The sequence below is a fragment of the Acartia tonsa genome, chromosome 11 (genome assembly GCF_053477335.1).
Source record: "Acartia tonsa isolate MP-2025a chromosome 11, ASM5347733v1, whole genome shotgun sequence".
Taxonomy (NCBI): domain Eukaryota; kingdom Metazoa; phylum Arthropoda; class Copepoda; order Calanoida; family Acartiidae; genus Acartia; species Acartia tonsa.
In genome coordinates this window covers 12034455-12048094 of record NC_137270.1, presented here as the reverse complement: position 1 = coordinate 12048094, position 13640 = coordinate 12034455, and the positions used below count along the sequence as shown (strand labels likewise).

The following is a 13640-nucleotide window of genomic DNA, read 5'->3' as shown; positions in this document are numbered from 1 at the left end:
TTAAAATGTAATCTATTGATAAAAACTCATTAAGGCGCTTCAATATGCAATTGAAAATCACAACATTTTAAAATTAAGCCTTAGAATTAAAGTTCTGGACCCGTTACTTTAAAGGTTACCAATGGTGATAATATCCATAAGTAACGCAGCTATGCAAATGCGAATTAATTTGATTAATGAAACATTAGCACTTTTTACAGTAAATATATATGATTATCCTATATCATTCTTTTTTCTTCATTACTGACAAATATTCATTTTTACATTGTATTGACTTTTCAGCAGTCGAAACATTGGGTTGACATACATTATTTTGATTAAGTCAGTTTAAATTGTATTTAGAATGCATCTGGCCTTATTAATATTTATTCTTAAATGGGCTCTTAAGGGATAATACAATGATATCCCAAATTAGGATAAACAAAATTAGCCTCGCTGTAAATTCAAATTATAGGTTGATAAGTTTTGAAAGTTCTAATTTAAACTTACCAATCTAGAAATTGATTACGAGATGGTTAACACCCCCCCCCCCCCCTTATATAGTAAATAAAAGGACTTTCAGGGTTAGAGCTCACCCAAAAGGGCTGACGCTTAAAGTAAATGTAACGAACTTTTTAATCATATGGATGATACTAATTTGTATTATATAATCCACAAAAACTTTAAAGTTAGGCTTCATCTAAATACAACTTCAATTTTTTCGAAAGGAAATATCAATATAGCCTTGAACTATATATTATCTCTTTATTCTTAGTACGTATTTAAACATATAGCAATTCATTTTGAATTTACTTTTACATAAAATCACTATTGACATTGGTGACTAATTAACAAGTGAATCAATTCATAGTTTTCTTTAAGTTATTGAAAGAAAATTCCAGACACAGTTAGTTCAAGCAAAATTATGCTTGTAGAAAACTTCATATCCCTCATTCTTCTTGTGTGGGTTTTAACAGTCAAAACCTGTATTATAAAGCTTAGGATCCCTGACACGGTCTGACTGTATATAATGTGTTACACAAGTAAGACAAAGAAATATAATTTGATAAAATTAGAGCATGATATATTTTTAACATTTTATTTATGTGGTAACTTTAATATGATTATGCATTATACATTTTTTGAATGTTGAAAAGTTTTAAAATTAAATGTTTACACTAGTTTACATATTGTAAATTTACAAAATTATTTCTTTTTGAAGGTATTTTTATGATTAATGATTAAAATCTACAATATATAAATTAACAATATTGTTACAATTACAGAAATGATTACTGAGAAATGATATTTTTATTTTAATGAAAATTTAGAAATTCAAATAATCCTCAATGCAGACATTACACTGACCAGGTCCTAGCACACTTTCTACACATGATCTGAAAACAAAATTTTGTAGTGAAGCTGCCAAGCAATCTCTAAAATAACAACACAAAATTAATAAGTAATGGATTCCTAACAGTTTTTTTTTTAGTTTTCCTTACTATAATTAAGGGATGTCTTGAAACTTTATACCATCTTGTTAAAGCCAGCAACTATAGACACTATATTTGGTCCATGAACTTATCTTTACAGACAATAAACCTTTTAATTGTATGGACTTTGTATGAGTATGAAAGTTTCTGCAAATTTGAATCAATTACTTCAATCTTGTAGTTATAGTCTAAAACATTGCTATTTAATAGGGCAGAATTATATTACTATAAATGTTTTTTTGGGCTAAGACTTAAACCATTCACCTCCCTGAATTGCAAAAGATAAGCTAAGCAAATAGAACTTTTACCTTGTTAGTCCTTCAGTCTGTTGGCAGATAAATCCAGCAGACAAAATAGTTCCAGCACATTGGATACATCCCAACTGGTGGGGCAAAACCTTGCAAAATAAATTGAATTAGTAACCTTGGATTTCTTGAATTAGTAATGAAAATTCAACATTTTTAAACCCAGACAATTGCCTTTTTAACTAAAACCACCCAAAGATATAAATCATATGTAAACCCGAAGGTGTCTTAAAAGGAACAATTTATTTTAGAGATATTATTACAAAACCTTGGTTTAGTCCAAATTAGACTATTTCCATACTGATGTTCTAAATTGGGTTTGTTGCAGGACATACCTTGCCATTTGATGACATTCCTCTTTCATCAGAGCCATCAATACAATCAGGCCAGCCATCTGATACCCAATCTGAGGGAATACAACCACCATCACACCTAAAAGTGTGGTTGTTTAATAATAAAATAAAGATTACTGTTTTTAATCTTTTATGACTATTAAAGGAGGCCTGCAAGAAATACCACGCTTTAACTGCTGAAAGACTACCACAAGTAGACCCAATATCCCAAATTTAAACCCTTCAGCTTCAATAACAAAAAAGTTCTAGGCATTTCAAAAATGCATTTTATGTACAATGAAATTTTTGAAAGATTTTCAATGCTTAAAAGAAAAAAACAATATTAAATTACGTCGCCTAGACACAAAATTATAACCTTATCTTTGTCAGAAACTTAGATTACCGGTAACTGATTACATCTTTACAATAAAAACACCACTAGGCTAGGCTAGTTTCTAGGCTACGTGGTTTAATTTCAAAGTTTTCAACATGAGCATTGCAATTCTTTCAAAATTTTTATTGTACATAAAATGTCATTTTAAAATGCCTAGAACTTTTTTGTTATAGAAGCTGAAGGCTTCAAATTTGGGGTATTTGGTCTACTTGTGGCAGTCTTTCAGCAGTTAAAGCGTGGTATTTCTTGCAGGCTTCCTTTAATAACTGAACCAAGTTGGGTGAGGTGTTTTCTGTACTTTAACAATTTCGAACTTTGTAGAAAACCTTGGATAATAACATAAAACTCACTTTGCAAATCTATCATAGCAAACAGATTCTTCACCAGTCTCAGCCCAGGGAGTTGAACAACATTTAGAGCTGCCCTGCACATCTACTAGATGACCTACAGAATAAAAATGACGAATCTTTCAACATGAAGAAATAGTAATAAAACAATTATTCTTAATCTTATTTTAGTTAAACATTGATGCAATTTTTTTATTGGAAGAAAGTACAATTAAGGGAAATAAAAAAAACGATACTTTCTATATCATAAATTCTAATAGATAATTAGAACCTTCATGCAATCTTAAGTATGAGATGTGACAAATTCCACCTTCATCTACATAAGTATCATCCATTTAAAGCAGGACATTTATTAAATGATGTACCAAAAAGATTCCTTGACATACAGGGTGTGCCACATAAATCCGGACTTTTTCTTATTTTTAAATAAATGAACATAAAATCGTCAATTTTAAGATTTTATTGAATTTTAAAAACTGGTAAGCAAACTAGGTATATGACAATTAGATTATTCAATAAAATCGACGCCAGCCTCAATCACCGCCTCTACCCGCCCCCTGAACCGCCCGCCGACCCTGGTCACCAAGTCCCTGTTCAAGCAGGCGAAGTTCTCCATAATAGGAGCAATGAGAGAGGTCTTTTTTGTATGGGCTTGTCTATTGGTTCATGTTTTAATGGCGCTCCATGCCCAAAAGTCCATTAGATTAAGATTGAGGCTGCTGGGTGGCAACATCTCCTTAAGGACGTGAGTAACCACAGGATCCAAATTAACCCATCTTTCAAGCTACCCTTTGACACGGCGGCTCTCATTTGGGCCACAGTTGAGCTAGAACAACGTTTTATACATTTTTAAAAATGGCATGAAGATTAAGGTAGGGTTGTCAGCTTAACACATAGTCTAAAACTAGTTTCAAGGTTCCATATGGACCCCTGAAGTCAAGAACCGAGAAATTTTTCAAGATTTTTGACGTATTGGACATCTTAAAATCTACCACGATTCACTTTGTCGGAGTACTACAGCCAAGAGTACTGGGATAGAGAGCTCTAGTCTTTTCTAGTGTTTTCACTAGGTATCTAATAATATCTCCAGCAAGTCTCATAATTCTATCTCACCTACAGATGGGCTGAGGTTAGATTTAGTAGGCCTAAGTAAAAAAATCCACGGTAAACTATGCGCGCTTCGAATCTGCCTTGTTGAACATATGCGCGTCCAGCTCGGCGTACACGTCCTCCATCGTCCAAAGATTTTCATGGGCAAAAAGGTCATTACCTAAGCTTTTTATAGTGGGGTCAAATGTCCTGATAGGTTAAGTAGTTTGGGCGCTATGGCCGTTTTAAAAAAGTCTGGATTTATGTGGCGCACCCTGTAAATTGTATCTCATCCTTAAATGTACATTAGAATTATGCTATACTCATTATAACAACAATATAGATGTGCCAATTTACCTTTTTTCCTTTCTTCACCTTTGTTCAGTTCTACAAAACTTCTCACTAGACACATTAATAATTAATAATTCCTATATATTAAAATGATGTGTCCTTATTTATTGACAGTTAATAAAACTCATAGCTAAAAGATTAAAGAAAATATGTTACCATGTTGAAGAGCATTTTGATTCATATACTTCAAAAATTTCTGAAACAGAGATTGGTTTCAATATTTTTATATATTTTTATCAACAACAAGCAGAAAGAATAATTTCAAAACGAAAGCATAGACAGACATCGGTTATATGGTGGCAGGTATAATATCGAAATTTTACTTTTTATTCTTACCCAAATCATTGAACTTTTTTGTGATCCCTGGCTGAGGCTACCTATATCTTTCAGGAGTGGAACACAATGTTTGATCTCATGCCCTGATCCTCCATCTGGAATTATATATTACTGGGTCATTATTTGTGCATTCTTTTAAATAGTAGAAAATAGAATCAAGTATAAAATACAAAGGAAGGTCATCTTTTGTGTTTCAGACTTGATCAAATTAAAAGTATCTTAAATATATATTCCAATATATAAAGTAAGGATCAAGAACTTAATGTTTAACAAAGAGAAGAACCTGTTCTGCTATTAGAATTAGATATTTCTACACTAGAGTCCACCACAACCATTCTTCTTGGTGCTACAGGGGCTGCTGGTGCTCCAATCACAAGAATTATTAAAACAAAGCTTTTCTTCAGTAAATACTTGCATATAAGATATTTCATGTCATTAAGTTACAAAGCCTTGCAGTTTTAAAATTTAAGATTGTTTATTTCTATTTTGGATCCTCAGTTTCTGACATACATTTTAAGGGTTGCAAAATTAAGTATATTTTGTGAGTATGTCAGTCTTTATGCTTTGCTGTTTAAAGATATTCTTGTCTTACTACCTTGTACCTACTACTTTACAACCTTACTGCCTGATACCTTGCTCCATACTACTAGATTACTACCTTACTACCTACTGTCAACTACCATATCAACTTCCTACCATACTATCAACTTCCTACCATACTATCAACTACCTTACTGTCACACTACCTTCTACATTCTATCAACTAACTTACTACCTACTATCGTATTACCTATTACCAACTACCTTACTACCTGCTACCTCTCTTCCAACTATCTAACTTCATAACACCAACTACCTTACTACTTTTTATAGCTACTTATTACCCAATGGCCTACTACCATCTACCTACATGCTATCAATCAGCAAATACCTAGAGGTGCTACAGCAATAAAACCTCCTCTTTCTTCAGAGTCTAAAGATTTTAGTTGTGGTCTCTTGTACACTCTTGGCTGGGTTACTGGAGCACTGAAAAAAATCTCCTGTAAAATGTCTGACATGAAGTGGTTTCAGCAATGGGATCATGAAAGGAAAACAAAGTCATTCCTAATTAGGACAGAAGTCGCTGGAAATTGGTCTAAGGAAGGCTACTTATGTCCTACATCTAACAAAATCTAACTTAAGGGAGGTGACTTATGTCCTTTGTGTGACAAATTCTTTCATTAGGAAGGCTGCTTATGTCCTTCATCTTGCAAAACTTAGCTTTTCTGTCCTTCACATAAAAGCTAAGTTTTTCAATAATTTGCTATGTTTTGCAAGAATTTGCTATGTGAAGGACAGAAAAGCTAAGTTTTCCAAGAATTTGCTATGTTTTCCAAGAATTTGCTATGTTTTGCAAGAATTTGCTATGTGAAGGACAGAAAAGCTAAGTTTTCCAAGAATTTGCTATGTTTTGCAAGAATTTGCTTTGTTTTTCAAGAATTTGCTATGTGAAGGACATAAAAGCTAAGTTTTCCAAGAATTTGCTATGTTTTGCAAGAATTTGTTATGTGAAGGACAGAAAAGCTAAGTTTTCCAAGAATTTGCTATGTGAAGGACAGAAAAGCTAAGTTTTCCAAGAATTTGCTATGTTTTGCAAGAGTTTGTTATGTGAAGAACAGAAAAGCTAAGTTGTCCAAGAATTTGCTATGTTTTCCAATAATATGCTATGTGAAGGACAGAAAAGCTAAGTTTTCCAAGAATTTGCTATGTTTTGCAAAAATTTGCTATGTGAAGGACAGTAAAGCTAAGTTTTCCAAGAATTTGCTATGTTTCCTAAGAATTTGCTATGTTTTGCAAGAATTTGCTATGTGAAGGACAGAAAAGCTAAGTTTTCCAAGAATTTGCTATGTTTTACAAGAATTTGCTATGTTTTCCAAGAATTTGCTATGTTTTGCAAGAATTTGCTATGTGACGGACAGATAAACTATTTTATGCAAGATTTTACTATGTGAAGGACCAAAAAGCTAGGTTTTGTGTGGTGAAGGGAGGCTACTTATGTCCTCTATCTTGCAAAATCTTTGTTAAGGATGACAAGTTATGCACTTCATCTAACAAATTCTCACATAAGGGAAGCTACTTATGTCCTTCCTAGGAAGGTGACTTCTGTCCTAATTAAGGAATGACTTTGTTTTCTTTCCATGATCCCAGCAATGTTTTACAAATTACTCTGGGAGGAGAGACCAACCACTAAACCATGAAGGCCATTGACAGGTATTCATTAGTAGTAAAATTTTTGAATTTGTGAAATTCTTTTTAAAATCATTATTTAAATTTTAATTCATTTTTTATCTTTGATATTAACACTAAACCTACCTAATAGGCTCAGTTGTAGGTTGATATCTGTAATCAGGAGGAAGAGTAGGAACTGTTCTCCTTCTGCCAACAGGTGCTACAGTTCCACGTCCAAGTCCTGACCTATTAATAAAAGATTACATACCAGTAGTGTTGACAATATAGGATGGTATGTCAAATAATGTTCTGTTAATAGTCATGAAGCTATGGGATTAATCTTTTTCTTCAACAGGACTTTAAACAATTAGACAATACATGTAACATAATATTTATTATTTTACATTGTTAACTGGCCTAAGATCTCTTTATAAAAATCTACTTTGACTTACCTAGTTTCAAGAGTTCCAGTTCTGGGATTGGATCCTGCAACCCAAATACTTTCTTTTAGGACTTTCTAAACAAATTAAAAATTAAGTAAAAGATACTTAAATTCACCTGATACTATTTAAAGATTATATACAAAACACACAAAGCGATGAATTTTATTGAATGTTTACCTTATCGTCTGTGGTTGGATTTGCCATGCTGGTAGCTGGTCTTGAGTAGGCATATTCAATTCCATGGCCCTTTCCTTTGTTCTCTCTGGCAATCACCTACAAATAAGAATTTGCTATAAGGTAATTATTACTCATAAGTAATATTTATGACAAAATTTTTTATCTATTTACCTATTTAATTTACTAATAATTTGAGATGCTTTGTAGCTTTTATGGCATACATTTTAGTGAATCTATGTAAATCTAAATTTTCTACAGAAATCTACTTTTTACCTGGAAGATGAAATCAGAATTCGGAGGTACATCCAAGGTGGCGGTTCTGTGGCCCCTCATTGTAAAATCAGACAACTGAAATTTGAATGGCAAAGTGACTTTATTACACAATAATGATTGAGGATGTCTAAATAGCCAAGGTTATTTCCAAGTTTGGGATCTACTGCAGTTCACGGCAAAATATTGCTGGTAAGCAATATTTTCTAAAATCTATGAATTTTAAAGGCTGCTAGCTGCCAAACGGCTGAACGTACAGATCATGCCCGCACACTGTTTTAAGCGGCATAAGAAGGCCTACAAATAATCTGGAATAGCCATAAATCAATAATGCATTATTATCTCGCAGTGCAGAGAAATGCGCGAAAAAGACCTATTTTACTCGTTTTTTCTTCAGTGATGCTTTCCCTGTGCATAATTGGATCTTGGCTATTCCAGATTATTTGTAGGCCTTCTTATGCCGCTTAAAATGGTGTGCGGGTATGATCTGTACGTTCAGCCGTTTGGCAGCTAGCAGCTTTTAAAATTCATAGATTTTTGGAAATATTGTTTACCAGCAATATTTTACCTGCAGTAGATCCCAAGTTTGTATCTAGTACTAAATGAAAGTTTTTCAAACAGTGTTTCAAACATTAATCACACTTCAATGAAACTTCTAAAATTCATATTTACTTAAAAAAAATATTAAATTTGATACATTTTTCAGCCGGGTGTACTAACTGATAGTGATTATACACAACTGCATGAAGTCTGATCATACAAAAGACTTAGAGATTATTATTTGTGCCATAACTTTCATAGCATCATTATACACTTTACCTTGTAATTTGATGGTGAGTTAAGGGGGTGTGATTTGATCAAAAAGTCAACATCCTCACAATCTAAAAACGTCTGAGCTGTAAAATGTCAATTTTATCTTATTTTCATAAAATATGCAACATAAAGTGTGTTACCTTTTTTTATGTTTTATTATTATTTGGCCACAACTTGGTCAAAAATGCTCACAAATAAGACCTTTTTCGACCGGAGATGCTCAAATGGTTACTTTACAAGCCCAATCAATCAGTTTTAAGATATCTTTATATTTCAAGAAAAATTGATGAAAATACTATAAAACGGCAAATTTGGGTGTTACCTTTTATATGCACAGATACCATAAAATCAACAGAAAAAATACTTATTTTTACTTTTCTGTCATTTTTAAAGTTGGATTCTGTTAAATTGGCTATTCTTGAAAGGATTTATGCATTAATTATACTGAAACATAATATTGGACAGAAATTAATGTATTTCAAAGAAAGAAATTTTGGAAAATAAGAAATTCAACCTCTATCACTTCAGAGGACAGCTGCCAACCTCCAGTTGACAGGATGTAGTTAAATACATGTTAGCAATAATAATTAGCCCAAAAAGTAAAACAAAAATTTTTTTAATATGGTAAAAAAATGATAATCTAAATCTTAAATTTGGGGATGATGATCTTAAAGACGCTCTTTCTGTTGGTGATGATGACCAAGATGGTATCAAAATACATGAGCATTATGACAACTTATCTATTAAACTATGGTCTGATTTTTGTATTTGTAGCATTCTCCAAACAAGAGAAATCCCAAAACATACAATCATGGTTTTTAAATTCTCCAATTCATAAGGTAAATATAGTAGTTTTTAAAAGATGGTTATATTTCTTGTTACAACTTTTAATTGGAGGCTGCTACATATACAAAAATTGTACCATAGTTCAATAGATAAGTTGTCATAATGCTCATGAACTTGGATACAATCTGGGTCATTATCACCACCAGTAAGAGCGTCCTTCAGATCATCATCCCCAAAATTAAGATTAAGATTATCATTTTTTTACCATTTTAAAAAACTTTTTGTTTTACTTTTTGGGCTAATTATTATTGCTAACAAGTATTAAACTATATCCTGTCAATTGGAGGTTGGCAACTGTCCTCTAAAGTGATAGAAGTCGAAGTTCTTATTTTTAAAATTGTCTTTCTTTGAAATACATTAATTTCTGCTCAATATAATGTTTCAGTATATTTCAATGCATAAATCCCTTCAAGAATAGCCAATTTAACAGAATCAAACTTTAAAAATGACAGAAAAGTAAAAATAAGTATTTTTTCTGTTTATTTTATGGTATCTGTGCATAAAAAAAGGTAACACCCAAATTTACTGTTTTTTAGTATTTTCATAAATTTTTCTTGAAATATAAAGATATCTTAAAACTGATTGATTGGGCTTGTAAAGGAACCATTTGAGTATCTTTGGTCGAAAAAGGTCTTATTTGTGAGCATTTTTGACCAAGTTGTGGCCAAATAATAATAAAACATAAAATAAAGTAACACACTTTAGTTTATTAAAATACCAGAATTAATCGATGTCTGCATTGCTAATTAATCAATTTCAAGAATTGTATTGCTTTGTTGCTATAATAAAAACTAATGGATACGTCCATAAAGGCCTCTGGTGGCCCTTTTTAAAATGGGGGGGTGGGGAATTTTTATAGGTGCCAGTCCTCTTTGAAGGGTTGTGGTAACTTCCCCAAAAATAGTTTTAAAAAACCTTCCCAAGACCTATAAAAAGCTACACTATAAAGGAGAACCGACTAAGCTGTTTGCGAGATCCTTTGTACAGACAGACACACAGACTTTTACTTCTTTTAATAATTACCTCTTCCTTTCGGAAATATATCTTCCCAGATAACTCGAACTGTTCAAAAATAATATCTATTTAAAGTAAAGTTAATTTCAAAAGTGTTTGTCTGTTTGACCAGCATCTTTATATAAATATATATTGAATACGTGGGTAAAAATTTTCCGTCAGTTTAGGTTGCAATTATTGACCTCATTTATTGATCAGTTCATCCATCAAGTAGGAGGGAAGGGGATGGGGTATCGGAGTTAGATGGGAGTAATCGTTATTTTAGCCAGCTGTAGGTTGCACTTTATTGCAGTCCATGAAAAACTGGTGCAACATTCAAGTAATAAAATATCGATTTTTATATAGAACCATTAATGCGGAAAGACTTTTTAACGCTGAGATGTTTGGATGGGTAAGTTAGAGATGTCAACGCGAGGAAGCAGCAGTGGTATAATTTACCTCCAAGAATTTTTTTATTGGGGGATGGGGTAGAAAAGATAATTGCAAATGACTGAGTTCAACCACTTTTTCAAGTAGGGTGATACATATTAATTTTGCCTGTAGATGGATCAATTCTTTCTACTCCAGGATCACCAGTAAAAGGATTTGTATTGGGCTTCCAGCAAAACTGTGAAGACCTTTAAACAACAAGAGTTGGGACAAATTACAGTTAGGTATACATATCTGCTTTAAGAGGTTGATCGTAGCTGTGTTTAGGGCCCTAGGAAAATGGGGATAGACATCACAGCTTTTGGCCTACATATTATATTGGCGTCATAGTAGAGGGAAAGAGAGTGGGAAGGGGAAAAAACCCTAGAAAAGAGATGTGGTATAGGTTATTTCCTGACGCCAATAGAATAGGTAGGCCAAAAACAGTGAAATCTATCTCTATTTTGCTAGGGCACTATAGACAGCTACAGGTTGACTAACAAACATGCATATCTTTTTTATCAGGAGCATTTTTAAATAATATTGGACGATCATGGTAAGGTGATTAAACTCTAAAATGTATTCATCAAAATTTCTCATAATTTCATAATCAATATTTGCATGCCCGGAAAAAGATTCTAAGATAGATTTATTACCCTAGATTGTCAAGCAGACAATAGGTCCAGCTCAAAAACTTTCGTTTGAAGTTTAGCAACATATGGAAGACGAAGAAAGTCCCTCAATGACGTCATAAAAATGAGGGATGAAGAGAGGAGGAGTGGGAAAGAAACCCTTAAAAAAGAGATGGATAATCCCTCGTTTTTATGACGTAACATGGTGATTTTTTGAGGGACTTTCTTCGTCTACAACATATGATTCAACCCACTAATACGACAGCATTATTTCCCTAGAGAAAGCTAAATTTACGTGAGTTAATGGATAAGATAAAAAAAATGTATCACTTGCATCAAAATGATTACTTTCTAACTATTAGTGTGGTAGGATTGTCCATACACTGTAACAATTGGTTCAATCAATAAATTGTCCATCTAGTTTCTATATTTATTATTTTTACTAACCTTTGTACAAGATTTACAAAAGAGATAAGAAAAATTAGATTCTTCATTTTCAATTTTGTTTACTTTAAATCACTGATTCGAAACAAAGTAATTTTAAAAGTTTACTCACAACATAATAAGTAAAGGAATATTGTTTATATGAAATGAGATATTATACTTCCGACATTACTGAGCAATTGACTTGAAATACATTTTTGTTTTAAAACTATGAAAATTATATTTGTGGGATTATCTTGCTTTAATCCATCCTTATAATAAAGTAACAATATCTTTATTTGTCTGTCTGTTCCAAAGGATCTTGCATACCGCTAAGCTGATACAATTTTCTTTTAAAATGTAGCTTCTCACAGGTACTGTTCAGGTTTATATCTATTTTGTGGAAGGGTACCCCCCCCCCTCCCAAAAAAAAGGACTAACATTACTACATGAGTTAACTTATTTTTTGTTCTGTCATAAATATTTTATGTTTATGTAGGGGTTAAAAATTCCTTTCATATGTAATTATAGCAAATAACGTTATATACTATTTTCTTTTCATAATTTTAATCTATAGAAGAGGTAACTTCTGTTTATCATATATTGCCTTATCAATTAAAGATCCTTAAAGTTTTTCAACAAAGTAAAGGAAATTAAAAAGAGGGTTTATTTATAGGTTTTAGGGCTTTGTGTGTTATTAGGTGGTAGTTTGTTCATTACTAATGTTGGTTACAGATAGAATCAACTTAGGATAAGAATATTTGGGAATAGTCCCTTTCGTAACATCGCACCATAAGGGGCGATTTGTGGTATTTTTAAAATGGCTTTTTATAGGTTATTTTAGGTTAGGTTAGGTTATATTGGGTTAGGTGATTGCCCCACAGGATTAGGTAATTGGCCCCACAGGGGCTAGAAATAGGAGAAAAGCTACTGTGAAAAATACGAAGAATCGCCCCATAAGGTGCGATGTTACGAAAGGGACTATACCCGAATATTTTAATAAATTGAACTTCTTTTAGAATGACTTTGTTCCTTGAATCTGTAACTATCACTGTATCATCACTTTCTAGCTGCTGCCATACACACTATTGTCATCACTTATAGATATTAAATCAACAACTGAGATAAAATATTCAAACAATAATAAGTAAGTCAGGGATTTTGGTATTGATAATGCAGTTTTGTTCATTTATTTACTTTTTCCCCAAGGAAACAATACACAATATTTTTTCTTATTATTGTCCGTCCGTTCATAATGATTAGCTTTTTTCGTTAATTTAGACATGTTAGAATTGTCCTATCGATTTCAAAATTTAAAGTCAATTTAAAACTCTTAAAATTGATTTCTGCTTATTAAGTTCTGACACTCTACAAGTGTTATTGTTCATTTGTCCTTCCGTCTGATTTTATAGCTTCGCTTTTGTGGATGTTGTCATCCTTGTTTCTCATTGACCTTCTCAATGAGAAACACGTCCATCCTATTTCTGTTTGCAGTTGAAATCCTTCCTGAATTATCCATATTAATTGATAATTGTGTCTTTGTATTAACCTATATGATTTTAGAGTGTATGCTTATTTTTAGGCTGAATATTAAAGTAATAGTATAGAGGGGGAATGGGCTACTTGTAAATTTATCTACATGGCGGGAACCACATCACAATTTTGTATTGGGTCCCTAAAAAAGAACAGAAAACAATTTGCTAGCAAACGAAAGGGTCGCGACTACTTGGGCCATGTAGTTGTATGGATTAAACATCTATACATACATTTTTGACTGAAT

General features: G+C 32.4%; 1 protein-coding gene across 4 annotated transcripts; it reads right to left on the bottom strand.

Annotated features, from left to right (window-relative positions):
• Window positions 1–1062: 1062 nt before the first annotated feature.
• LOC145332804 (uncharacterized) lies at window positions 1063–12963 on the bottom strand. Of its 4 annotated transcripts, none has more exons than XM_080177864.1 (18): window positions 12895–12963; window positions 11885–11958; window positions 10935–11014; window positions 10407–10445; window positions 8544–8605; window positions 7728–7802; window positions 7455–7550; window positions 7287–7351; window positions 6979–7080; window positions 5558–5652; window positions 4910–4990; window positions 4627–4721; window positions 4447–4486; window positions 4297–4341; window positions 2854–2947; window positions 2113–2209; window positions 1781–1869; window positions 1063–1376 (listed from the first exon to the last, which is right to left on the bottom strand). In XM_080177864.1, the coding sequence occupies exons 2-18, from the start codon at window positions 11929–11931 to the stop codon at window positions 1307–1309; spliced, it is 1272 nt and encodes a 423-aa protein (XP_080033990.1). In that variant the 5' UTR covers window positions 11932–11958; window positions 12895–12963; the 3' UTR covers window positions 1063–1306. The 4 variants fall into 4 exon arrangements, with proteins under 4 accessions (XP_080033990.1, XP_080033992.1, XP_080033991.1 ...); XM_080177866.1 differs by having other exon boundaries at window positions 4627–4709; XM_080177865.1 differs by having other exon boundaries at window positions 4910–4984.
• Window positions 12964–13640: the final 677 nt, after the last annotated feature.

Coding starts and splice junctions, on each gene's coding strand:
- LOC145332804 (XM_080177864.1), bottom strand. CDS start 11,931: ATGAAGAATCTAATTTTTCTTATCTCTTTTGTAAATCTTGTACAAAG. Junction 7,081..7,286: donor ACTGGAACTCTTGAAACTAG/GTAAGTCAAAGT, acceptor TTTTATTAATAG/GTCAGGACTTGGACGTGGAA. Junction 4,487..4,626: donor AAAAAAGTTCAATGATTTGG/GTAAGAATAAAA, acceptor TCTCTGTTTCAG/AAATTTTTGAAGTATATGAA.